The sequence below is a fragment of the Puma concolor genome, chromosome E2 (assembly GCF_028749965.1).
Source record: "Puma concolor isolate L17-30 chromosome E2, mPumCon1.1.hap2, whole genome shotgun sequence".
Lineage (NCBI taxonomy): Eukaryota > Metazoa > Chordata > Mammalia > Carnivora > Felidae > Puma > Puma concolor.
The window spans coordinates 46667069-46694702 of NC_141681.1; the positions used below are offsets into that span (position 1 = coordinate 46667069).

The 27634-nt window shown below is 38.6% G+C and overlaps 1 protein-coding gene across 15 annotated transcripts; it reads right to left on the reverse strand.

Annotated features, from left to right (window-relative positions):
* Positions 1-2911: 2911 nt before the first annotated feature.
* On the reverse strand, positions 2912-27106 carry ZNF383 (zinc finger protein 383). Of its 15 annotated transcripts, none has more exons than XM_086691062.1 (7): positions 26784-27106; positions 25896-25963; positions 14456-14531; positions 12978-13038; positions 10711-10837; positions 10307-10402; positions 2912-5376 (listed from the first exon to the last, which is right to left on the reverse strand). In XM_086691062.1, exons 4-7 carry the CDS (start codon positions 12984-12986, stop codon positions 4184-4186), a joined length of 1425 nt encoding a protein of 474 aa, XP_086547188.1. In that variant the 5' UTR covers positions 12987-13038; positions 14456-14531; positions 25896-25963; positions 26784-27106; the 3' UTR covers positions 2912-4183. The 15 variants fall into 15 exon arrangements, with proteins under 15 accessions (XP_086547188.1, XP_086547193.1, XP_086547190.1 ...); XM_086691067.1 differs by having other exon boundaries at positions 12978-13070; XM_086691064.1 differs by having other exon boundaries at positions 26742-27106.
* Positions 27107-27634: the final 528 nt, after the last annotated feature.

The window sequence follows — 27634 nt, forward strand, 5'->3', positions numbered from 1 at the left end:
CAATTGATTTTTGATAACAGTGCCAAACTACCTCAGTGGAGATGAAAGTCTTTTGACGAAAAGTACTGGAACTGGGTATCTATGTGAGGGGGGAAAATGAACCTCAACCTGTACTTTATCCCATACACAAATATCAATTCTAAATGAATCACATACCTAAAGTTAAAAGTTAAGACTATCAAGCATCTGGAAGAAAACAGGATTTTCTATATAATCTTTAATCACTGAGCTCTGTTTAGTTCTGCACTAAAGAACATAATCTGTATGATGTTAGTCTGTTGACAGTTACTGAATGTTTTATGGCCCAACATGTGGTCTGAGTGTTTCCTGTACAATTGAAAAGCAAGTATATTCTGTGGTACAGGGTACAGAGTATCATTAAATCAGTTAGGGAAAGTTGGCTAATAGTGTTGTTTAATCTGGATTTTAATCCATCCAGAAAGTCCTCAGTATCATTGTAGGCTCTAATTTCTCTTTATCTCTGCAGTCTCTATCTGTACTCCCTTCATCCACCCATATCCATTCCCATCCCCATCCCATGCACCGCACCCAGGTATGGAAAGTCATATAGCAATCTGGTCATCTAAAAAGGGCTTATTCTATCAGAAATTCAGTTCAGTACTTCCTTGCCTCCGCCACTCTTAGTCCCATAGGAAACTATTACTTTTATCTTGTCAAGGTTTTTCTTGCTGTTGCGGAAGTAAAGGCCTTTCGTACCCCTCTACATTCTAATTGCAATGAAAGTTGAAATTCTGTTTAATAATCTCTTTCCCACCTCCCACTTCACCCTCGTACTAACATACATGGCAATGATTGCATTCATTGGCTGTTTTAAAGACTTCAAGTGAGAAGTAGACAGGGTATAAATGGATGAATGCTGTGGTTTTGCAGCAAGTAGGATAACTCTTTATTTATAAAATAATCCCATTCTGTCAAATACTGCTAAGAAAAAACAAGAAGAGTGCATCTAGAAGGCATTGGGGCTTGATAGTGCATCTTCACTTGAAGTGCTTTAGTTATTTGAACTCTAGAAATTCCATGTCAGTTATCTTGTATTGCATTCCAAGAATTCCTTGCTCTCCCAATCCATTTGGTTCCTGAGTTTCTGATACTAAGGGATACCATGTTATCTAAATCAATTTGATTTTCAAGTTTCAGAAAGCAAGTAGGAAGTTTGGATAATGGTTTATCAGAGACATTTTGTTCCTAAATCCAGATTATGACAGATACTTGTTTTCTTTCAATAGATTACTAGAGTTTATTTACTAATTTATAACACTGCACATTTTAATTACCAATTCTGGGCATATTGTCTATTTATGTTCTTGTGGCAAGTTTTAACACTAGGATTATAAATTCAGAAAAACAGATAACTTGCTATCTCAGTCTGTGTCCTAAAAGAGTTCCTAAAACATTTCATAGATTTCATCTATTAAATACATCTAATTTGGTGTCTTCCTTAGTAATAGCTATGTGACGTTTAATTTTGGTCTAATTTTAAAATGTTCCTTTTGGGCTGCCTGGGTGGCTCAGTTGGTTAAGCATCAGACTTCAGTTCAGGTCATGATCTCGCGGTTCATGGGTTCGAGCCCCACATCAGGCTCTGTACTGACGGCTCGGCACCTGGAACCTGCTTGGGATTCTGTGTCTCCCTCTCTCTCTGCCCCTCCCCTGCTCATGGTCTGTCTCTGTCGCTCAAAAATAAATAAACGTTAAAAAAAATTTTTTTAAAGTTCCTTTTGGAGGAGAATCTATTAAGATTTTATATGTTTTCTATAGTCAATTCTGATGTCAATTCAATTTCTTTATAAAAGTCACATACTTCGTCTAGGTTTTCAGATATGGTATAAAAATATCTATAGTACTTTTAAGTTTTTTAATTGATATTAAAACTCATATGCTATTATATCCACCCTTTTAAAGTATATTGTTCAGTGGTTTTAGTGTATACACAAAGCTGTGCAACCCACTGTAATCTCAGAACGTTGTCATTATCCGAAAATATATAGTCCTTTCAAAATTAAATATGTAGTCATTTCAGTCTCTAATTCACACTGCTGTTCATTTATCATCCTTACTTCCCCACACAAATGACTAAAGTATGTCTACCTTTTTTCTGTCAAATAATCAGAGCTTTGGTTTCAGATCTTTTACTTCTTTCTTCCATTTATTTTTGCATAACTAACAATGCCTTTCTCTACCCACGTTTTAGACTTATTTTTGCTTGTTTAAGCTCCTTGGGTTCTATATTGAATTTATTAATGATGTCTCTATAAGAGATATACGTGCATATTGGTTTATAAAACTTCCAATACAACCTGCCATTCACAGGTTTTTCATTCGTGTTCTCATTTTCATTCACATTTAAATAATACATATATTAAGGACTTAGTTCCTTAACCCATGTTAATCAATAGGGGGCACTAAGTTAAAATTCAGATATTTGATGGGTATCCTATTGTTACTGTTTCTTCCCCTGATTCTGGTTAAAAAAAAAAAAAAATGTGGCTTGTATGTTTTCTGCTTTGGGGGTAACTAATTACTAGGAAAAATATACTTATCTCTTCTTGTTTTTTGACAGCTGTCTTTTTAACTACTCATCATTATATCCACAGGGTTTCAGACTGACATTAATTTTTGTGCAGCATAGAAGATGAAGTCTGAAGGAAGACTATTCATACATTCTTTTTCTTTTCCTTTTAAATTTCCATGCGGGATAATGAGTGATGAGAAAAGCTTTCCAATACTTATTTCATTCATTTCTCTTTTTTCATTATGAATTCTTTGATTTAGACAAAGGTAAAGAACATGGTTAAAATCCTTTCCACAAATAATAATGAAGAAAACTATGGAAATGAGTGTATCATTGATGATAGTGGACTTTCACTAAACATTTACTATGTGATAGGAATAGTTCTAAGCACTTTACATTTATTAATTCATTGAATCTTCACAACAAACCAATACATATAGCATGATTATTTTTACTAATACATGAGAAAAAAAAGTCACTAACATATATAAGTAAAAAGTAAAACCAAAACAAAACAAAACTAGAAGGATAAACACTTTGATAACAGTGGTTTAATTACCTTTCTAGTATGAGATTGGGATTAGAGTTGATGAAAAGGAGCAAAACAGTTTATGGAGAGAAAATGTGGATAATTTCAACAATTAAAACAGATGTTTTGGGGCACCTGGGTGGCTCAGTCAGTTAAACGGCCAACTTCAGCCCAGTTGATAATCTCACAGTTCGTGAGTTTGAGCCCCACATCAGGCTCTATGCTGACAGCTCAGAGCCTGGAGACTGCTTCAGATCCTGTGTCTCCTCTCTCAGTCCCTCCCCAACTCTTTCTTTCTCAAAAATAAATAAACATTTAAAAAAATAAAAATAAAACATATTTTAAAAGAAAGAAATATCCAAAGTTAAATTTTTGGCCATACGAATCAGGGCAGATTTCATAACTGCAAATGTTCAGATGCAAACAAAACATGAGTAATAAAGTCATTTTAAAAAGTCATAAAGTATATATATATCATTTTAAAAACCTAGATTTACTGAAATGGCAACCATATTTTTTTGGCATGATCAAAACAGGTGAAGGGATAACATGTATACCATGACTTCTTTAAAAATAAAATCTGGTAGGATTTGCTCTACCAACTTAAGAGTAGTCATCTATAGCTGGTATGATTACAATTAATCTTGGCTTTTTAGTTTCTGTTTTTCTGTCTTTCTGTTTTATGTAAGAAAGTATAAATTTGTAACATGAACAAATGATTAATACTGACTTCAAAACCAAGGATATAATTCCACAATTAAAAAATAACAAGGTCACACAATTTTAAACACTGTGATATTGGTATAAGCACAAATATATAGATCGGAGAAGAAAAAGTACAAGCAAATATAAACAAGAATATAATGTGTCACCAAGAAGGCAGAACAAAATAATGGGGAAGGAAAGAATTATTGAAAAACTGCCCTTAGTACAGATTGGGGGACAGAGAATATGCAAATGTCAATTTAGAATCTTAATTCATAATTTAGAGTGAAATATATCTGGATTAAAAAGAAATATAAAATAAAATTTAAAAATAAAAAATAGTGAAAGGGTAACTATCAAATATTAATTTCTTTTCGTTTAAAATATGAGGAAAGTGACAAGAGCTTTAACTTTTATTATTCATCAGTGTGAATTCCCTGATGACGAATGAGATCTGAGCCACTACTAAATGCCTTCCCACATTCCTTACAGTTATAGGGCTTTTCACCACTATGAATTCTCAGATGTCGTGTAAGGTTTGAGCATTTATTAAAGGCCTTTCCACATTCATTACATTCATATGGTTTTTCATCTGTATGAATTCTCTGATGTTGAAAAAGTTGTGAGTTCTGAGTAAAGGCCTTCCCACATTCAAGACATTCAAAGGGTTTCTCACCAGCATGGATTCTCTGATGTTGACGAAGTTGTGAGCTCTGAGTAAAAGCTTTCCCACATTCCTTACAATCATAGGGTTTCTCCCCAGTGTGAATTCTCTGATGATTAGTAAGTGCTGAGCCACTACTAAAGGCTTTGCCACACTCCTTGCATTCATAGGGTTTTTCACCAGTGTGAATTCTCTGATGCTGAACAAGCTTTGAGCTCTGAGTAAAAGCTTTGCCACATTCCTTACATTCATAGGGTTTCTCACCTGTATGAATTCTCACATGTTGGAAAAGTTGTGAGCTCTTAGTAAAGGCCTTCCCACATACTTTACATTCATAGGGTTTTTCACCAGTGTGAATTCTCTGATGGTCAATAAGATTTGAGCAATAGCTAAAGGCCTTCCCACATTCCTTGCACTCATAGGGTTTCTTACCAGTATGAATTCTCTGATGTTGAGAAAGGTATGAGCTACAACTGAAGGCCTTTCCACATTCCTTACATTCAAAGGGTTTTTCACCAGTATGAATTTTCAGGTGTCGAGTAACATGTGAGCCACAACTAAAGAATTTCCCACACTCCTTACATTCATAAGATTTTTCACCAATATGAATTCTCTGATGTTGAATAAATTGTGAATTCTGACTAAAAACCTTTCCACATTTTTTACATTCATAGGGCTTTTCTTCATTAATTATTTGATGTAGAGTAAAGAATGTCTGTTGAATAAATGTGGGCATGTATTCATGAGTGAATATTTCTTGGCTTAAATGCCCACTTTGATATCCCAGTTGTTTTTCAAAGTGGCTTCTATATTCCAAAATGTCTCTAAAACTGGAGTACTCAAGGCCATGCTTTGTAAGTCCCATTATCTCCCTCTGGCATGATTCTATTTCATAAACTTCCTTCTTCAGAGATAATAACTTGTTTTCACACATTGATTCCAGATCTGAAAGAAAATGAAATGATAAATATTCTCCTCCCCCTGCCCCCCATTTGTGAAAAGTTAAACTTTTATAATAGAAATGGAAAAGTTAAAGTGAAAATAAGATCTGGTAGTAAATGACATACAGTTATCAAATATATCTGTTTAATCTGAAAATGGACCAAAAGAATGCATTGAAATTAATGAGATATAATGCAGAATGTGGAGGGAAGAGACTACAGAAACAGGAAACCACAATGATTCTCAAATAGTGATATGGATCAGAATCATAAGGAAAGGATGATAAATATACAATACTTGGGCATATTAAGAGATTACAAATTATATATACATCTATGTAAGCATGGATGTATGTGTGTATAAGAAACCACAGTGTACCATCATACTATCTGTATTACAAAAAGTGAATAATTTTCTGACCTCCATTAAAGATTTCCTAAGAGGAATAAATACGTATAGGGGAAGATTCTTGGGCTCTGTGGTATCATAAAGAATAAATTTGGTCTTTGTCCCAGAACTTAAAAAACCCTTGGAATTTCCTGAGTGATAGGAGTGGTTTTTTTGCTATGCTAATGAAGTGATTCATGGCAGATCCCTAGATAGCTACAGAATGGGGACTGGACTTTCAGCTACTTGACCTCTGGGGATAAGAGAGGAGCCAGAGACTGAGTGGCCAGTGACTCAATCGATCATGCCGAAGTAATTAAACTCTAAAAAACACTCTGGACACCAAAGCTCAGTGGAGTTTTCTGGTTGGTGAACACACTCGATGTGCTGGGAAGGTGACACACTTTGATTGCACGGGGAGAGGGCATAGAACCTCTGCATCTGGAAGCCCACTAGACCTTGCCCTAATATGTATCCTTCAGAGTAAAACTGCAGTTATAAGTATAGAGCTTTCCTGAGTTCTGTGAATCATTATAGCAAATTATTATACTTGCAGGAAATTATTATACTCGTGGAAATCCCCAAATTTATAGCCAGTTGCTCACAAGTGTAGGCCTCTAAGAACCCCAAGACTCGCAGCTGGCATCTAAAGTGAGGGCAGTCTTTGGGTGCCTGGGTGGCTCAGCCGGTTGAGCATCCAACTCTTGACTTCAGCTCAGGTCATGATCCCAGGGTCATGGGATCGAACCCTGTGTCAGGCTCCACTCTCAGTGTGAAGTCTGCTTGGGATTCTTTCTCTCTCTCCCTCCCCTGCTCACACTCTCACTCTCTAATAAAAAAAATTTTTTTAATAAATTAACAAAGATAGGGGGCACCTGGGTGACTCAGCTGGTTAAGCGTCCAACTCTTGGTTTTGGCTCAGGTCATGATCTCACAGTGAATGAGTTCGAGCCCTGCATCACACTCTGCACTGACAGCATGGAGCCTACTTGGGATTCTTTCTCTCTCCCTCCCCTGCCCTAGCTCTTTCTCTAAGATAAATAAATAAACATTTAAAAAAAAACTTAAAAAAAAGAAAGGGAGGAAGGGCAGTCTTGAGTAAAACCCTACTGTGTTGTGGGGTCTATGCTAACTCTGGGTACTTAGTATCAGAACTGTAGCACTCCCAGTTGGGGTGGAAACAGAATAGGTTCCAAAGTAAAGATATATTGGCCGCAATTTGAAAGAGAGAGGGCTAGCCACAAGGGAGAAGAGCCTAAAGTAAGTCTAAGGTTTGGAACTAAACTGATGTGAGTAGCCTATAGGGAAGACTCAGAATATGTTATGTTCTAGTGATTCAGTAAAAATACTGCTTGCCTTGGAGTTTTGTGGTGCTGATCTCGTGAGAAGAGAGAGACTTGCTCATGTACCACTGCAGTGACTGACAGAGGAGGCAGCTAAAGTTTGAGGCAGACAGAAAGAAAAGAAGACAGTGCAAAATACTGTCATGGTGGGGCACCTGGGTGGCTCAGTAGGTTAAGCGTCTGACTTTAGCTCAGGTCATGATCTCACGGTTCGTGGGTTTGAGCCCTGCATCAGGCTCTGTGCTGACAGCTTGGAGCCTAAAGCCTACTTCGGATTCTGTGTCTCCCTCTCTCTGTTCCTCCCCCACTCACACTCTGTCTCTCTCTCTTTCTCAACAATAAATAAAGGTTAAAAATTAAAAAAAAAAATACTGTCATGGAAACATGACAGGAACCAGAAGCAAACTGACTGGAGTGGAATTCCAACTCTGACAGCCACTCACTGTATGTTTCTGGGCAATTATTTCATCTTTCTAAGTCCCCATCTCCTCTTCTACAAATGGGAGATAATCCTTATCTAATGATTACTGGGAGAGTAAGGAATAATGCATGTAAATGTCTTTGAGTAAAGTGCTCAGTATTTGATAGCTATTATTATGAAAGAATTTTTTACCCAAAATGGGGATTTTAGGCAAATAAAATGGAGCCTAACGGACCATCTCAAGCCAGAAACAAGGAATCCATTCCAGCATAATCTTTTCTCTTCTATCCCCATATGATCTTTCAGCAACTTTCACCTAGTTAAACTCCTAAGTAATTTTTAAAACTGTCCTCTTCTATGTCCACTGCCAATGAATGGCCTCTTCCAAACCAGAATCACCTCCTACTTAGACCACTGCAGTAGCCTCCCAGCCCATCACCTCACCAAGTTCTCAGACTCTTTAATCTATTCAGCAACCAAAATTAATGTGGCCTGGCCTTCCACTGCTCAAAACCAAATTCCCCATACTCACTGGCAAAGGCTAAACGATCTCCAGTCTTGACTCACACTCCTCTCTCACTTGCTCATGGGCCCAGTAACACTGGCTTTCTTTCAGTTCTTCAAACACACCAAGCTTTCCCCTCCTAGCAGGGCCACACAGCGGTTCTTCCCTCTGCCTGGAGTTTTCTTTATATCTTAAATAGTAAGACCTAGCACTGAGCCTAGTACTACAGTAATTCTGAAATATTGATGGGCACAAATGATTTTTTCACTATGTCTACATTAACAGTAAAATCAGGGGGCACCTGGGTGGCTTAGTCAGCTAAGTGTCCGACTTCAGCTCAGGTCATGATCTCACAGCTCATGGGTTCAAGCCCTGCATCAGACTCTCTGCTGTCAATGCAGAGCATACTTTGGTTCCTGTCTCCCTCTCTCTCTGCCCGTCCCCAGCTTGTGCTTTATCTCTGTCTCAAAAATAAATAAAAACATTTTTTAAAAACCCACAACAGTAAAATGATATGAAAATATCTGTGATTTCCATTCATGTCAAAATCATAGGAACTCCTGCTATGGTTTGTTTCATACACCATAATAGGAAGATATGCTAAATTTCAATTAGAGGATACTAAATATAAAGATGCATTTTTTCTTTTCATCCAAGTTCATGAACTCCCTAAATTTTATCCAAAAGAATCCAAAATCAGCAACCTCTGAGTTAGAGTGATCCTTTAAAAACATGATGTCACTCCTCTGCTCAAATCATCTCATTCAGAATAGAATTCAAAGCCCGTACCAAGGCCCACCACACCCCAAATCATCTGCAGGTATACCCACTTCCCACCTGCACCTAACACGCAAACACAAACACATGTACATCCTGCTACTTTGCTGATCTCCTTTCACACAAGTCCCTCTTTGCTTATTTATTCTGCTCCAACCATAATGGGAGGAGCCAAAAAAGCTCCCAGGGACTTTGTTCTTCCTTTTCCTTCTTCCTAAATCTCTTCTACCAGATATTACACTACTTGTTCCCTCACTTTCTTCAGGCCCTGGTTAAAATATTACCTCATCAAAGAGGCCTTCTCTACCCTCCCTTCATATCACTTACCACCATCTGACATTATGAATATATCTATTTTTTTTCTCTCTCTCACCTTATAGGACATAGGCTTCAGAAGAGCAAAACTCTGAATTTTTTGTTCAGTGCTGTAATCCCAGCACAAGGACCAATGCTTACTAGACAGTAATGCTCTCCTGGAGCCTTTAAGATAAGGTAACACTTTATCCTAAATCTCTCTTCCTCTGCCACCTCTCCCTTTCCGTTATAGGCACAGACCTTTCTGTTTTTCCCAACACTGTCCATCATAGATGGTGACTACAATCACATACAAGACTCTCAACTACTATTTCAGTATGGATTTTCTTTTTTTTTCTTTAATTTTTTCTAATGTTTATTTATTTTTGAGAGAGAAAGAACAGCAGTTGGGGAGGGATAGATATAGAGGGAGACACAGAATCTGAAGCAAGCTGCAGGCTCCAAGCTGTCAGCACAGAGCCTGACGTGGGGCTCGAACCCACCAACCATGAGATCATGACCTGAGCTGAAGTTGGATGCTTAACCGACTGAGCCACGCAGGTGCCCCTCAGTATGGGTTTTCTACTTCTGCATATTTAGCCTCTGACTTTCTGCTAAGCTTCCTGATTCTCTTTACTAGATTCTACTTTTTTATGGATATTCTGATTGTTTATGGATATATTTTAGCCCTACTTTTTTTGACTCCAGTTCTTAGTAACATACATGATTAGCAAACTGCAGCACCTGGCAGACTCCCTTGCACACATTAATAAATGAAAAACATTAGGTAAAGGAAAAACGCACAACAAACTGACAAAACAAGTCACTAACAAGTAATGTTAATGAAGACGAGTACTTGGAGGAGGGGCAGTGCACATACACACACATGTTTTTTGGGGGGGTGGTAACAGAAAACATTTAGAGGAGTCCAAGAGGAAGAAAAGCTAGCAAGAAACTGATTCTCAAATACAGGTAAGAGTTTTACTGGAGGGGAAGTAAAGGGCACCTTCTACCCGAAGTTACGAGGGGTGTCGGCAAAAAGTAGTAGAAAGAGTAGTAAGTGAGAGAAGGAATGAAACAGGTCATTTGTAAACTCATGCTAAAAGGACTTACTTTTTCCCCACAAGTCTAGATAACACCCAAAGGTGCTATTCCTTTACGGATCAGCTGTAGTGCCTTGCTCCCGCCCAATCATTTCTCACTCACCTGAACATAGGCCTTTTGTCAGCTCTCTGCCAACCATCCAGGGCTCTTTCCCTTGTTCCAATAAGGAGATGACTTGAGGCTTAGGAATGTAAAATCCTGCTCACAAGAAAAGATATGGAACATGGTTATGCGGTGGGTAAACCAGATCCAGAAATCAGATCCAGTCCCTTGATGACCAAAGAAGAGATGCCACTACAGGAACAGCCAGAGAAAAAGGATGACGCTTCAGCCACAGTCATTGCAGTTGCCCACTTCCAACTCTTCCTTTTCATTGCAGCTCAAACCATTTTTTTGGGATAGGGAGCAGAAATTCAGCTGGTAACTTGAAAAGCAGCTGGGAAATTCACTGTGGAAAAGAAACATTCCAGAGGAGAACTCTAAATTACTGGTATAGGAGCCCTTACCCATTGACAGCAGATTGCTATAGTTCTCCAACATCACATCTCTGTACAAGTCCCTCTGACCAGAGTCCAGGCACTCCCACTCCTCCTGCGAGAAGTCTACAGACACATCACTGAACACCACTGAGCCCTGAAACAATAAACATATGTATTACTTGTGTAATAAGGGAGACAATTCAGAGGCTACTGCATTTGTATTGTGGGGTAAAGAAAACGAGCAATTACATTGGTATCACTCAATCATTATCTTTTAGGATCTTAAAAATAGATGCAAGAGTAATCAGTTTATTTTATAATAAAATATTTGGGGGTGCCCGGCTGGCTCAGTCAGTAGAGCATGGGATTCTTGATGTCGGGGTTGTAAGTTTGAGCTCCACATTGGGTGTAGAGATTACTTAAAAAAAACACAATCTTTAAAAAAAAAAATCTAGGAATAAGCAAGAGGTGAAAGACCCATACTCTAAAACTATAAAACACTAATGAAAGAAATCGAAGAAAACAAAAACAAATGGAAAAGACATTCCATGCTCATGGGCTGGAAGAACAAATATTGTTAAAATGTCTATAATATCCAAAGCAATCTACAGATTTAATGCAAACCCTATCAAAATACCAACAGCATTTTTCACAGAACTAGAACACTCCTAAAATGTGTATGGAACCACCAAAGACCCTGAATAGCTAGCCAAAACAATCTTGAAAAGGAAAAAAATGCAGGTATCACAATTCCAGACTTCAAGTTATATTGCAGAGCTGTAGTAATCAAAACAGTATAGTACTGGCACAAAAATAGACACATAGATTAATGGAACAGAACAGAAAGCCAAGAAAGAAACCAATAATTGTACAGTCAATTAATCTATGACAAAGGAGGCAAGAATATCCAATGGGAAAAAGACAGTCTCTTCAACAAATGGTGCTGGGAAAACTGGACAGCAACATGCAAAAGAATGAAACTGGATCACTTTCTTACGCCATGCACAAAAATAAACTCAAAATGGATTAAAGACTTAAATGTGAGATCTGAAACCATAAAATTCCTAGAAAAAATACAGTAGTAATTTCTCTAACATCAACTGAAGCAACATCTTTTTAGATATGTCTCCCGAGGCAAGGGAAACAAAAGCAAAAATGAACTATTGGGACCTTATCAAGATAAAAATCTTCTGCACGGCAAAGGAAACAATCAGCAAAACTAAAAGGCAACCTATGTAATGGGAAAAGATATTTGCAAATGACATATCCGATAAAGGGTTAGTATCCAAAATATATAAAGAACTGCTCTGACTCAATACCCCAAAAAACAAATAATCCAGTTAAAAAGTGGGCAGAAGATATGAACAGACATTTCTCCAAAGATGACATACAAATGACCAACAGACACATTGAAAAGATGCTCAACATCACTCATCATCAAGGAAATGCAAATCAATACTACAATAAGATATCACCTCACACCTGTCAGAATGGCTATAATCAAAAACAAAAAAATCACAAGTGTTGACAAGGATATGGAGAACAAGGAACTCTCTTGCACTGTTGGTAGGAATGCAAACTGGTGTAGTCACTGTGGAAAACAGTATGGAAGTTCCTCAAAAAATTAAAAATAGGGGGCACTTAAGAATGGTAAAGGATTGGTGGCGCACCTGGGTGGCTCAGTCGGTTAAGCATCTGACTTTGACTGGGGTCATGATCTCGCGGTTTTTGAGTTGGAGCCACATGTTGGGCTCTGTGCTGACAGCTCAGAGCCTGGAGCCTGCTTCAGATTCTGTGTCTCCCTCTCTCTCTGCTCCTCCCCTGTTCACACTCTGTCTCTCTCTCTCTCAAAAATAAACATTTAAAAAATTAAAAAAAAAATAATGGTAAAGGACTGGGACACCTGGGTGGCTCAGTTGGTTAAGCGTCCGACTTCAGCCTAGGTCATGATCTCATGGTTTGTGGGTTTGAGCCCTGCATCAGTCTCTGTGCTGACAGTTCAGAGCCTGAAGCCTGCTTCAGATTCTGTGTCTCCCTCTCTCTCTGCCCTCCCCTACTTATATGCTGTCTCTGTCTGTCTCTCAAAAAACAAATAAATGTTAAAAAAATTATTTAAAAAAAATAAAGAATGGTAAAGGATTATCTGGTTAGACTGAGGAGAAAAGGGGACCAAGGATCCTGAAGGGCAAACCTGATAGCTAGAAATGTCAGGAGTAGGAAAACAAATACATGACCATTAAAACATTTTTTTTTATTTGAAACTAAATGTCAGGAAAGAAAAAGCATCAACTTACCTGGGCCATGGCTTTCTTTCAGTATTGCAGGAGAGGATCAGTTCTCCTTGGGGCTGTTTTCCTGAGAAAGGATAGTGTTTTGAGAAAGCAGAGCTGGGGAAGCAAAGAATGCTGTAGAAATCACACTGGCTTTCCAGCTTTCAGTTGACTACTCTGGGTCTTATAACTGTGGTTAGTGGGAGGATGGGATAAATCTGACTCCTTCAATCCCAGAAGCCCCAGGCTTTAGCTACAGTATGATAGATCCTGGCTAGTGGATTCAAAGGAATATAGACTGAGATTTCCTCTCCTTCATCCGATTAACCCAGGTTCTTGCCTCAGCCACATGATTCAGGCCAGACTTTGTCCCACCTCAGTGATGTTGCTCTGAACCCAAGACACAGCTGCTGTGACCTGCCTGAGCAGATCCCTCCTCTGCAGCCCTCACTCAGGTCCCCAGGCACATTTACCCAAATGATACTGTTTGGCCAAGAACACAGTATGCTTCGATCAGAAGAACTAAGACTTACTTAATCAAGTCTTCTTACTTCCCAAGCCCAAGATAGTCTGTCAACTTCCACCTCCCCAAGACAACCCCCCACCCCCACCATACACAAAGGCACTCCTCATTCTTCCCCTATAGCTCTTAAAAAAACAATTAATTTTGCTTATGTGTTTTTATCATGCAAAACAGTCAAAGTGTCAACTTTCATAGCTTTGGGGTAAGAAAAATTTTCTGACTTATGCATATTTATATAAACTTCTCTTTTTTAGGGGCACCTGGGTGGCTCAGCCAGTTAAGCATCCGACTTGGGCCCAGGTCATGATCTCACAGTTCGTGAGTTCAAGCTCCGCATTGGGCTCTGTGCTGACAGCTCAGAGCCTAGAGCCTGCTTCAGATTCTGTGTCTCCTTCTCTCTCTCTGCCCCCACTAGTGCTCTGTCTCTCTGTCTCTCAAAAAGAAAACATAAAAAAAATTTTTTTTAACTCCTCTTTTTTAACGCTTTTTCAACACTTAGGTCTTTAATCAACTATTATTTTATTTTGGTATATTACTTAATAAAAGACTACAGTATAAGATTATAAATTTATGATATATCAGTTAAGAATCCTACTTAATTTCTCTCACAGAAGAGGCTGGCTACCCCAGTGTATCAAAGTCACATGTGAATAATATATCTGACTTAAAATTCACTATTATTTTCTATGCCACTAAGAAAGAAAAAAAAAAAAAACTGTATAAGATATATCCTGACTTCAGATATGTTGAAACAAGGAGGGGGAAAAGTGAGCCTTACAGCAGGTGACTACAGCATTGATTTAAATGCTATGCCATTATTATAGATGATACACGTTTGGATTTATTTGTGGTTCTATTTTGATTCAGTGATCCATCCTTATTCTTTGGCCAGCATCACACTCTCTATTTACTATAATTTAAAAACTATGTCGTGTAATTTAAAAATATGTCTCAATAAAAGGCTGCTTCCATTACATACCTATTAGAATGGCCAAAATCCAGAACGCTGATAACACCAAATGCTGGTGAGGAGCAACAGGAACTCTCATTCATTGCTGGTGGGAACGTAAAATGGTACAGCCACTTTGTAAGACAGTTTGACAGTTTCTAACAAAACTAAACATCCTCTTATCATATGATCCAGCAATCATGCTTCATAATATTTACCCAAAGGAGCTGAAAACTTATGTCCACACAAAGACTTGCACACAGATATTTATAGCAGCTTGATTACTAATTCCCAAAACTTGGAACCTTTAGGAGGTGAATGGTTAAATAAACTGTGGCATATCCAGACAACAGAGTATCATTCAGTTATAAAAGGAAGTGAGCTATAGAGCCATGAAAAGATATAAAGGCAGCTTAGATGCATACTACTAAGTAAAAGAAGCCAATATGAAAAATGGCTCAGACTGTATTGTGGTAGGTCCCCTTCCTAAGGAAAGAAAAAAAAACCCTCAAGGCAATCTTGCTATTCCTATACTTCACAACATCCCTAATGACCTTGTAACATGAGACCACTTAATCAGACTACATGTTTGTGTGTTACCATATATGGGAGACAAAGAAGTAAAAATATATTAAACAACTGTGGCACGTGGCATTTGGGGCTCAGTTCTTTGGATATGAACCCAACTGAGCAGTGCCTGCAGGAGTAAAGTTGCTTCCTGGAAAGAAAAGCCTCAGTGTCACGACTCTGTGCAAGAATCCTGCTACAGTATGACTCACACTATATAACAATCTGGAAAAAGCAAAACTATGGAGATAGCAAAAAGAACAGTGGTTTCCAGGGACTGGGGGAGGGATGAATAAGTAGAGCACAGAAGACTTGGAGGGCACTGAAACACTCTGTACGATACTATAATGATGGATACATGTCATTATGCATTTGTCCTAACCCACAGAATGTATAAGAATGAACCATAATCTGAACTATGAACTTTGGATGATCATGGGGTGTCAGTGTAGGTTCGTCAGTTGTACTAAATGTACTTGGTGGGGGTTGTTGATAATGAATGAGGAGGCTTTGGGCATATGTGGGAAAACTCTGTACCTTCCTCTTGATTTTATTATAAGCCTAAAACTGCTCTAAAAAAATAAAGTCTTTAAAAAACAAAAAACAAAAAACCTTGGACACCCTGAAGCCAGACTGTCTAGATTAAAAATAAATGGGGGCATATGGGTGCCTCAGTCAGTTAAGCATCCTACCCTTGATTTCAGCTCAGGTCATGATCTCACAATTGGTGAGACTGAGCCCCATGTCGAGCTCTGCACTGATAGCATGGAGCCTGTTTGTGATTTTCTCTCTCTCTCTATCTCTGCCTGCCCCCAGCTCATGCTCTCTCTCTCAAAATACATAAACTTTTTTTAAAAAAATCCATAAAAGGGGCGCCTGGGTGGCTCAGTTGGTTAAGCATCTGACTTCAGCTGAGGTCACGATCTCGCAGTCCATGAGTTCGAGCCCTGCGTCAGGCTTTGTGCTGACAGCTCAGAGCCTGGAGCCTGCTTCAGATTCCGTGTCTCCTTCTCTCTCTGACCCTCCCCCATTCATGCTGTGTCTCTCTCTGTCTCAAAAATAAATGAACGTTAAAAAAATCCATAAAAGACAGATTCTATGTGACCCCTGGGTGTCTCAACTGGTTAAGCATCCAACTTTGGCTCAGATCATAATCTCAACGGTTGATGGGTTTGAGTCCCGCACTGGGCTCTGTGCTGACAGCTCAGAGCCTGGAGCCTACTTCAAATACTGTGTCTCCCTCTCTCCTGCCCCTTCCCTGCTTGTGCTCTCTCTTTCTCAAAAATAAATAAACTTATAAAAAAAAAAGATTCTCTCTCTGCCCCTCTTCCCCACCTGCACACGTTCTCTAAAAAAATTAAAAAATAAATATAAATAGGGGCGCCTGGGTGGCTCAGTTGGTTGAGCGTCCGACTTTGGCTCAGGTCATGATCTTATGGTTCGTGAGTTCAAGCCCCACATCGGGCTCTGTGCTGATGGCTCAGAGCCTGGAGCCTGTTTGGGATTCTGTGTCTCCCTCTCTCTGCCCCTCCCCTGCTCCTGCTCTCTCTCTGTCTCTCAAAAATAAATAAATGTTAAAACATTAAAAAGTAATAATAATAAATAAATATAAATAAAAATTTAAAAATAACCCTTCATTACTCATCTCTTCCAAAAGTTTCATGATATTCTGACTTACTTTCCCATATGAGCATAAATCATTTTAAAAAAAAGGTACTGGTATTTTTCTTGGGGCTGCATAAAATGAATACGTTAACTTTAAGGAGTTTTGACACCTTTATGATTTTGAATCTTGCTTTCCTAGAACACGGAATACTTTTCAATTTACTCAAGTCAATGTTTGTGTCCTTCAGGAACAATGAAGTTTTCTCCATATGTATCATGCTCACTTCTTTTTCAGATATTCCTGGGTATTTTATACTATTTTTGTGCCTGCTATTAATTATATGTATACATTGTAAGTATAGTAATTAATGCACATGTAATATAATAATTATAAGTATATAAATTAACGAACACAATATTTATCTAAAATTACATATTTATATTATAATGTTTATTTATTTTTGAGAGAGAGAGAGCGAGCAGCAGAGGGGCAGAGAGAGAGGGAGACATAGAATCTGAAGCAGGCTCCAGACTCCAAGCCATCAATCAGCACAGAGCCCGACATGGGGCTCAAACTCACAAACTGAGATCATGACCTGAGCCAAAGTTGCATGCTCAACTGACTGAGCCACCCAGGCGCCCCTATATTTATTATGTTATATATAAATATGTTATACATATACATTATTATTTACTTATTGTTATACTTTTTCCAATGTATCTTCCATCTATTTTTAAGTATACAAAGTTCTATTCATTTCTGGATATTGACTGTGTACCTTTTTGAATTCTCTTATTGTTTGTACTAGTTTTCAGTTTGTAATAGGATGTTAAACTATGCCTCTCTCATTCCCAGTTTAGGAGAAGCCCTGGAGAAGAAGAACAAGACAACAGGGACCATGAAACTCTCCATTCCACAGTGAGAACCCTGGCCATCTTATGTGTCCTGCAAAAGGAGCTGGCTGCAAACGGATTGTGTGCCTTTGGTTCAATTCGACATCTATTCTAAAGGTATTCTGGAGATTGGAGCATGTATGAGAGAAGGCTGTCTTTGAGAGAAAGATCTATTTCTGGAAAGCACTGCTGTGCTCTGTTATTTCTCCTACCTCACAAGGACAGAAAAGTAGGACCCAAGTGCCACCAGGGTTCCAAGTAGAATGTGACAGGAGTTCTTGGGAAAACTTTCCTTATGTTCCAGAGTTTAGGAAGCACAAAGACTGTGGGGCCTGATACCCTCTTGGGACTAGATATGGGCCCCGCAGTAGGAGTGGGCAAAGGTCTAGGTTTATTCTAAACCTACCAAAAGGATTTCCAGCTCTAGAGAAGAGCTCCATGGAGGACTGATGCCCAAAGCCTGAATGTAGGAACTGTAAGCAGCAGCTACCTGGAGTAGAGCCATTGCCCTCTCCTTAGAAGTAGGCAGATGTGGGGTGCCTGGGTGGCTCAGTTGTTTGAGCGTCTGACTTCGGCTCAAGTCAAGATCTCATGGTTTGAGAGATCTTCAAGCCCTGCATCAGGCTCACTGCTATCACCCTGTCAGGGCACAGCCCACTTTGGATCCTCTGTCCCCCTCTCTCTCTGCCCCTCCCCTGCTTGTGTTCTCTCTCTTAAATAAATAAAACATTAAAAAAAAAAAAAAAAAGGAGTAGGCAGATCTGAACATGGCCCAAAGCAACAGAGAATAAGCATCCATACAATTAAGATTTTTCTTTTCCTCTCTTTTTGCTGCTTCCTACTTCAAGGAGTTGTCTAGTGTGACAGAGGAAAAAGAGAAGCAATCATCAAGCTTTTTCACTGGAAGCTTCCAGTTCAAGGAGCCAGGAGGTTAAAGTTTTATCTTTATTTTTTTTGAGAGAGCGAGAGCACATGTGCTAGCAGGGGAGGGGAAGAAAGAGAGGGGGAGAGAGAGAATCTTAAGCAGACTCCACGCAGAGCCTCATGAGGAGCCCCAAGAGGTAGGGCTCAATCTCATGAACCATGAGATCTTGACCTGAGCCAAAATCAAGAGTCAGACACTTAACCAAGCTACTCAGGCACCCCAAGAGGTTAAATTTTTTTAAAAGTTCACAGCATTGATTAGTACAGTGAAATGAACATTCTAATTACTAAAATGAGACCCATTTTTGGACTGAAAGAAACCAGAGGACTGTTTATTATCCAACCATAAATGAAACACTTATCCATAGGCAGAAAATGAACTGGCCTAGAGAAGCGTGATACTAGAAGTTATAGGAAAAAAATAAAGCAATTGTGTTTTAGTTATTTCCTATGGAGTACTAGTTTTCTAATGGATTTAGAAAAAAAAACAAAAAAGGTTAAATAATAACTGCTGAAATTGCTTTCTCCCTGATTTTATTGTGAATATTTCTGGTATTTCACCATTAGGTCTTAAGTTAGTTTTGCTTTTTTTTTTTCTTTTAACTTTAATTTTTAATTTAATCCAAGTTAGCATATAGCACAATAATGATTTCTGGAGGGTTTTTTTTTTTAACTTTTTAATACAGAAGTTTCCAAACATACACAAAAGTAGAGTTTAAATAGTATGAAAACCCTCCATATACCCATTAGCTTCAATAATTATCAAGTCATAGCCAATCCAGACTCTCCTCCACTAATTTTAGGTTAGCTGTGATTTTTGTTTTAATAGTTTTATTGAGATAATCTTCAACATACTGTATTAAGTCAATTATTTAAAAAATTTAAATTCTATGTCTTTTAGTATATCACCACAATCTAATTTTAGAACATCTTCATTTCCCCTAAAAGAAACCCCATTTACAGTCTCCATTTTCCCCTCCTGCATCAGCCCTGAGCAAACACCAATCCACTTTCTGCCTCAATGGACTTGCCTATTCTAGACATTTCATATAAATGGAACCATATGATATGTGGCCTCTTGTGACTCGATTCTTTCATTTAGCATGTTTTTATATCCATGTTATAGAATGTTATCAGAACTTCATGCCTTTTTATTGCTGAATAATATTCCATTGTATGGATATATCACATTTTGTTTATGAATTCATCAATTGATGGGCATTTGGATTATTTCCACTTTTTGGCTATAGTGAGTAATGCTGCTATGAACATTCATGGACAAGTTTTTGTGTGAATAAATGTTTTCAGTTCTCTTGAGTATATACCTAGAAATGGGACTGCTAAATCATATGGCAACTGTTTAACTTTTTGAAGAACGGCCAAACTGTTTTCTAAAGAAGTTGAACCATGTTGCATTCCACCAGCAATTTCTCAAAATCTTCATCTTGTTATTATCTCTTTTTCATCATAGGCATCCTTGTAGCTATGAAGTGGCATCTCACTGTGGTTTTAATTTACATTTTCCTTATGACTAAAGATGCTGAGTGAAGTTAGCTTTTAAGAACCCAGTTCTTGAAACTGAGAACTGAGGGTTGATGGGGGGTGGGAGGGAGGGAAGGGTGGGTGATGGGTATTGAGGAGGGCACCTTTTGGGATGAGCACTGGATGTTGTAATGGAAACCAATTTGACAATAAATTTCATATATTGAAAAAAAAAAAAAGAACCCAGTTCTTTAGATGCTTTCCTAATGTAATTTCCACGACAGTCCATTACTTTCCCCAAGGCATTCCCATTCATGTTGGAAGAGGCAATAACTCTATTTCCTATTAAGGACAAGGAAATTGAGGGTGGTATGAATATTCTGAATGGCTGATGGGACAGGGGAACCAGCACATCTTTGCATGGTTTTGGCTGGGAGAAGGGATGATGGAAGTAATTAAGACAGAAAGGGCATAGGCCCAATAAAACTGGGGAGACTGACACTAATCTCGATTCTCTTTAGTAAACTCCAGGCATTCAGTTCATTTTTTCACCTGTACAACCGATATTACTTTAATCCAGAGTAAACCTGCTCAAAACACTGAGTGCTAATCTTGAAAAAATACTATCTGTATTCTAACTCTCCTACTCTTGTGACTGCTAATTTTTAGGTAAATAGAGTCATAAGGAAAGTTAATAGTCTTATGAAGTCACAGAGTCACCATTGGAGTTTTCAATCACTGTGTAATGAAGCTAATATTTAACAGGGGCACATACCTGTTGTGCCCATAGCTCCTTTCCTGAGGAAGAAGGTGCCCACCTGAATATAAAATTTAAGTCTTGTTTGATCATTTTAAAAAAGCAAATTTTGGGGCACCTGGGTGGCTCAGTTGGTTAAGCGTCCGACTTCGGCTCAGGTCATGATCTTGCAGTTTGTGAGTTCGAGCCCCGTGTCAGGCTCTGTGCTGACAGCTCAGAGCCTGGAGCCTGCTTCAGATTCTGTGTCTCCCTCTCTCTCTGCCCCTCCCCCATCACACTGTCCCTCTCTCTCTCCTTCAAAAATAAATAAACATTTAAAAAAATTTTTTTAATAAAAATTCTATTCCATAATAGACATTTCTTGGGGAAATATCTCAAATTTAATTACTTCCTCAATTAACTGCTAACCCCTTGCCCCCAATAATCTATCAAAGTATGAGAAAGTTTTGAAGGTTGAAAAAATGACTTACCACAAGAAAGCCAAAAAAAAAAAAAAAAAAATCAATGTGAACACTAACTAAACCTTAAAAAAACTTTTGAGCTCTGGCGCCACTTAAAGTAGCCCAACAATAGCAGCATTTTTGCTCAACATAAACTCTCAGGTATAAGAGAGTCTTTTGCATTTGGTCTTTTATTCAATTCCAAGTAGGAAAGGAGAGAAGTGAAGAAAAAAGAAAAGAGGGTTCCTGAGTAGTAGCTGACTCCATGTCTTAGAACAGAAAAAAAATTGGCATGTTCTGCTGCTGCTGCTGCTGCTGCTGTTGCCAAAAGATGATACTCTCAAAGTATCAGGTGCTCTGCTGAAAGGATTCCCTTTAAGAGTCTCCTAAGGGGAGCCTGGCTGGCTCCATCAGTAGAGCATGCAACTCTTGATCTCAGGGTTGGGGGTTCAAACCCTACACTGCAGGTAGAGATTACTTAATAAATAAAAGTTAAATAAAAAAGACTCCTAAAGGGGGCCCTCTTTGGCCACATAGTGAAAATTTATACAATATACTATGAATACCTCTCCTGCCACTCCTCCTTGTATTATGATGGAGTCTACAACAGCCAACAGTTGATTACAACATTGAAAAATGCTTTAAGTCCATAATAACATGTGAGAGAAAAATATAAAGTGCACAAAAGAGAGTGAATAAAAAAATTTTTAACTAGCCATAATTAGTGAGTGATTATAGGTATATGTATTCTTTCTCATCTTATTATTTATATTTCTGGTATAAGTGCTTGTTTCCACCTATATAATCTGAAAAGTATAGACTCAAGGAACTTTGAAAAAAAAAACAGCCTTAGAAATAGGAAAAACTGGGGTGCCTAGGTGATTCAGTCAGTTGAGTGACTGACTCATAATTCTGGCTCAGGTCATGATTTCATAGTTGTGAGATGGAGCCCCATATCGCACTCCACGCTGGGCATGGAGCCTGCTTAAGATTCTCTCTCTTTCTCCCTCTGCCCCTCCCACCTTCCAAAAAATGAAATAGGAAAAACTGTACTGAAACCAGGAAGGGCCCATCACACCTGTGGCCTCACACAATAACCCTGGATAGAGGGTACTTCACAGTTAGTCGGCACAAGTGGGCACGCACAAATCCAAGTAGAAATAAGGTATGATAAAATAATAAGCTGAATGTCCCAAATGAGAGCTCACTGCAAACTCAATTCTTATTATCACCTATGAAATAAACATTTTATTAACAAAATTAAACCCCGAATAATTAAATAGTGATATTAATTAGGAAGATTTAGTTCTTTTTAAGAACACCTAGCCTAGCCCAGTACATCTTCATGACAGGACAATGAGCTGTGATGACATTGCAGACCATGCAAAACTTTAAACACACATCACATCCAATAGAAATCTGTATTAAAAGCAGAAATTTACATGTCTGATGAAGTATAAAAAGGGACTCAGCACGATGATCACCAGGCTCAGGTTCTAATCATCTTATATTGTGCAACTAAGTCCCAGGTATGAACCAAGAATTAAGTGAGAACTCAGCCTTTCTCCCATCTGACTTGGTAATCTGTGTCTTATTTCTTTTTTTTTTTTTTCTTTACATTTTTCTAAAGGTTTATCAGTTTTATTAATTCCAAAAACAAAATTTTTGGCTTTATTAATTTTCTCTATTGTACATTCATTTTGTATTTCAATATACATAAATTTTTACTTGAGCTCTAATTCTTATTATTTCCCATTTTTTGCTTTCTTTGGGTTTTAGTATACTTTTTCTTAACATCTTGAGTTAGATCACTAATTTTTCAATGTTCTTTACTAGCAGATCTATATATTTTCCTCAGGTTCAGCTTTAGCAACACCACACATTGTGATATATTTTCATTGTCGTACAGTTACCAATATTTTTTAATTTCCATTGCAATTTCTTCTTTGGGTCACTTGTTATTTATAAATACATTGCTTAAATCCCAAATATTGCGGATATTTCTAGGCATCTTTTTGTTTTTGACATCTAGCCAAATTCCACTGTGATCAGAAAACATACAGTATGGGGGCACCTCGGTGGCTCAGTTGGTTAAGCATCTGACTCTTGGTTTCAGCTCAGGTCATGATTTCATGGTTTGTGGGACTGAGCCCCGTGTTGGGCTATAGGCTGACAGAACAGAGCCTGCTTGAGATTTTCTGTTTCCCTCTCTGTCTCTGCCCTTCCCCCACTCACTCTGTCTCAAAAAAAAAAAAAAAAGTAAATAAACTTTTTTAAAAATTTTAAAAAGAGGGGCGCCTGGGTGGCGCAGTTGGTTAAGCGTCCGGCTTCAGCCAGGTCACGATCTCGCGGTCCGTGAGTTCGAGCCCCGCGTCAGGCTCTGGGCTGATGGCTCAGAGCCTGGAGCCTGTTTCCGATTCTGTGTCTCCCTCTCTCTCTGCCCCTCCCCCGTTCATGCTCTGTCTCTCTCTGTCCCAAAAATAAATAAACGTTGAAAAAAAAAAATTAAAAAAAAATTTTTTTAAAAAGAAAACATACAGTATTATTTCAGTCCTTTAAAATTTATTGAGATTCCCTTTATGGTCCAGCATATGATCAGTTTAGATAAATGTTTCATGCATCTGAAAATAATGTATACTGCAGTTGTAAGGTACATTGTTCCACATATGTCAAGTAGGTCATTTGTCAATTACGCTGTTCCAATATTATACAACTTTACTGGTTTTATATTGATTGCTCTGTCAGTGAGAAGTGCTGTGAAAAGTGAGAAAAGTGCTAAATATCCCCTACTATGGTTGTGATTTGTCCAACTACATCTTTTAGTTCTGTCAAATATATTTGAAACATTTTACAATGGTATGTACATTTAGGAGGGTAATATCTTACTGGTGGACTGACCTTTTTATTATAAACTATTTTTCTTTCTAACAAAGCTTCTGTTCTAAAGTCGGTTCTCATACAATGAAGTGAGAGTGTAAATTGATAAAAATCTTTTAGGAAAACTATCAGTGTATTTTAAAGCTGAATATATGCATAACCTACAACACAAATATTGCACTCTTGTGGATATACCCAACAGAGTGCATTCATATGTGTACCAAAAGACATGTACAAGAATATTCAGAGTAGCCTTGTTCATAATAGGCCCAATCTGAAATCTTGAAAATAACTCAAATGCCAATCAATAATGGAATGGATAAATTGTGTTCTATTCATACAATGTAATTTTAAACAGCAATAATAATGAATGACCCACAACTACATGAAGCAACATGGATGAATCTTGCATATTCATACTACATAATATTATTACATATTACATTCATATTACATGTGAAATAAAATGTTAAACAAAAAAAGCCAAGCACAAATTGTGTGGTACTATTTATATAAAATTCCAGAACAGGGAAAATTAATCTATGGCTGTAGAAGATAGAATAATGGTTATATTTGGGAAAGGTGAGTAGTGAATGGGTGGGACAAGAATCAGGCTTCTGGAATGCTGGTAACGTTCTATTTCCTAATCTGATTTGGGATCTGGTTAAATGAATATGCTTACTTAAAAAAATTCATCAAGTCATATATTCTTTGATTTCTCTACTTTTGTAATGTATTTTATACCTTAAAAACAATATGATATACCTTCGTATCTGCAGAGAAAAAAATTAAAATGCCAAGGTATTAGAGAGAAAACAGATGACTATGTTTATAAACTGCTGGTAGGAATTTAACTGGTACAACCAGATTGAAAACCAGCTCAGTATTATCTAGTAAATTTGAAGATATACACATATCCTTTGGCTTAGCAATTCCATTTGTATGTTTATACCCTAGGAAAGCATGCATATGTGCACCAGAGTACTTATAAAAATATGTGTAGAGCAGCCCTTTCAAATCAACCCCAAACAGGAAACAACCAATATCTAAACATATAGCTGTGGTATAACAATAAGGGTAAGTCTAAGAAATACAATATTGTGAGGAAAAACAAGACTCAAAACAACACTACCCAGCAGAATTAATTTCTATAAAGTTAAAAAGGAAAACCTAGACTATATTGCTTAAGGATGTGTAGATATGAGGTAAACTTTTTTTTTGTTTTTAAACATCAACAAGAAAATACATTATCACCAAAGTCAGAGTTACTTAAAGAGGTGAAAAGAAGTTTATTCTTGGGGCAGGACTAATAGAGGCGACTGGAGGGCTGACACAGGTTCCTGTTATATTAGAGGTGCCCTTTATAATTACTTCTTAAAATGTCTATATTTTAAGCACTTTTGTGTATCTAATATTTAGGAATTTTTAACAAAGGAAAAATTAACTATATAACAGCTATAAATTTTTCCTGAAAACATAAGATATGAAATGATGAATGCTATGAGATTCCAATCTTGAAAATAATGTATACTGTATGTACATAAGGAAATGTATTAGGAGGAAATTGACGAAAATATTGACAGCGGTTATACCTGGGTAGTAGGAGCTTACTTTTGCTCTCTGTAACTTTCCATTTTCCAAATTCTTTTATCATGGTGTGTGTGTGTGTGTGTGTGTGTGTGTGTGTGTGTGTGTGTGTGTTAAAAGAAGCAAAAGTTTAATACATAGGAGAAATGGAGCTATTTTCTAAATTAATATGTGAACACTATGTAGACAGAAATGATGGAGAATACTGGGATTGTGTGCCCACCCTACAGCATCTCATCATTTTCTTTAATGAGAATTTGTAGGAACCAGGTCACTTGATGAGTCTATGTTAAACAAGGCCAACCAGAAGAAAAGCAAAAAGTAAACCTCATCGCACCTTTTATTTGGCTTGGTCAACAGCCATTCCTCCTTCTTCCTCTGGGGACCTATCTGAGAAGAGCAGAGCTGAGGAAGTAGAAAGGAATCATGAGATGCCAGGCCTTCCTTGTGGCCCAAACGACCAGAGCAGTAGTAGCTCTGGACTCACACCTACCACTCATGGAGAGAGATCAGAGTCTATGCTGTTGGGAGCATTCCAGTCTGAGCATGTCAGAAGGGGAGAAGCCTCTGCTGTCCAAGACCAAAATCTTGTCTTGACCTCACACAACCACTGGGACAACGCACACTGCCACCCTGGCAACAATGACAGGCACCCTCCAACTGCACACACAGTGCCACAAAAAATTACATGCTCATACTTACACATCCTCACATAGTCACAGATATGCAGTAGGCTTAGTTTTGCTAACGCTCATAAACCACAACCACACATACACATACACCCCTCAGGCAACAGTCATAGTCGCATAATCACAAGTTCTGTACACTCCCCACCTCCTACACACAATGTCACACAAAACGAACGCACACTATCACAGACCCACCATGGGGACAGCCACACCGACACACAGAGCAGCACAGTCAGAACCACACATTTACAACTGACATCTCCAGTTACACCTGCAAACAGAGGTCCGCGCATGGTCAGTCGCAATGACACACCCACCACAGAGACAATCACACCCCTACACAGAACGCCGCACAGTCACATAAGGTCACAGTCGTACACATGGAATCCTGTTCCTCTTGCCCCTTCCCCTAGTCCCACCAAGTCACACCTGCCGAGACTACGGACCCGCCCAGACCGCACCTTCAGGTTGCCCCGGTCAACCTACGGACGCACCTGCGCAGCCTGGTGGAGCCCCCCAAAACTTAGGCCGCTCACCTTGCAGTTACCCTTCCCGGGAGGCCGACGGTCGGGCAAGCGAGTGAAGGAGCGGCCCTGCTCCTGCGAGGCCTCTGGGAAATGTAGTCCGGAAGGAGTCGGCTCAGACAAGATGGCGCCTGGTGTTTCGATTTCCTGCAGGCGCAAAAACCTGGGTGAAGCAAATATCCTTGCTCCCCTCTCCATATCGCATCAAGGGGCCGTCCAGATCCACGCTCAGTCTCCAGGTTAGGCTCCCACAGGACACAGCCCACATATCCTGGAGATAAGCTTCCTCCATGGAGCTTGCCAGTCCCTGGGAGCCACATATTTCCTAAAAATAGAAAAAGGTTTCTGGGTTCCCACGGAAGTTGATTAGAGCCGAAAGAACTTCTGGGAAATGTAGTCTAGAGGTGGAAAGGGTGAGACTGCCTCCCATGTAGAGTGTCTTACATGACTGAACTTCACCACAGTGAAGAGAGGAGCCTCACCCAAGACTTTTTTGGGACTTGTATATGTTAACCTTAAAAACAAAACTGTCAGGGGTGCCTGCGTGGCTCAGTGGGTTAAGCCTCCAACTCTGGATTTCAGCTCAGGTCATGATCTCTTGTTGGTGAGGTAGAGCCCAAGTGGGGGTCCAGGCTGATAGCAGGGAGCCAGCTTGGGATTCTCTCTTTCCCTCTCTCTCTGTCCCTCTCCCACCTACTTATTCCTAATAGAAAAAAGAAAAAAAAGAGGATGGCTTTTAAAATGTAAAAATAGCTAAAAACAAACCAAATAAAAAAAAGACACTAAAGTTTTGGCTGAGCCTGATATGAGTGGAAGAGGATGAAGGAAATAAAGTAAAATAAGTAGGACTTGGTGGAACAGAG

Excerpts from the sequence above, each read along its gene's own strand:
- ZNF383 (XM_025914522.2), bottom strand. Across the intron at positions 10,403-10,710 it reads TAGCAATCTGCTGTCAATGG|GATTTTACATTCCTAAGCCT; the intron begins GTAAGGGCTCCT and ends TCTTGTGAGCAG. Across the intron at positions 5,377-10,306 it reads GACAAAAGGCCTATGTTCAG|ATCTGGAATCAATGTGTGAA; the intron begins GTGAGTGAGAAA and ends ATTTTCTTTCAG.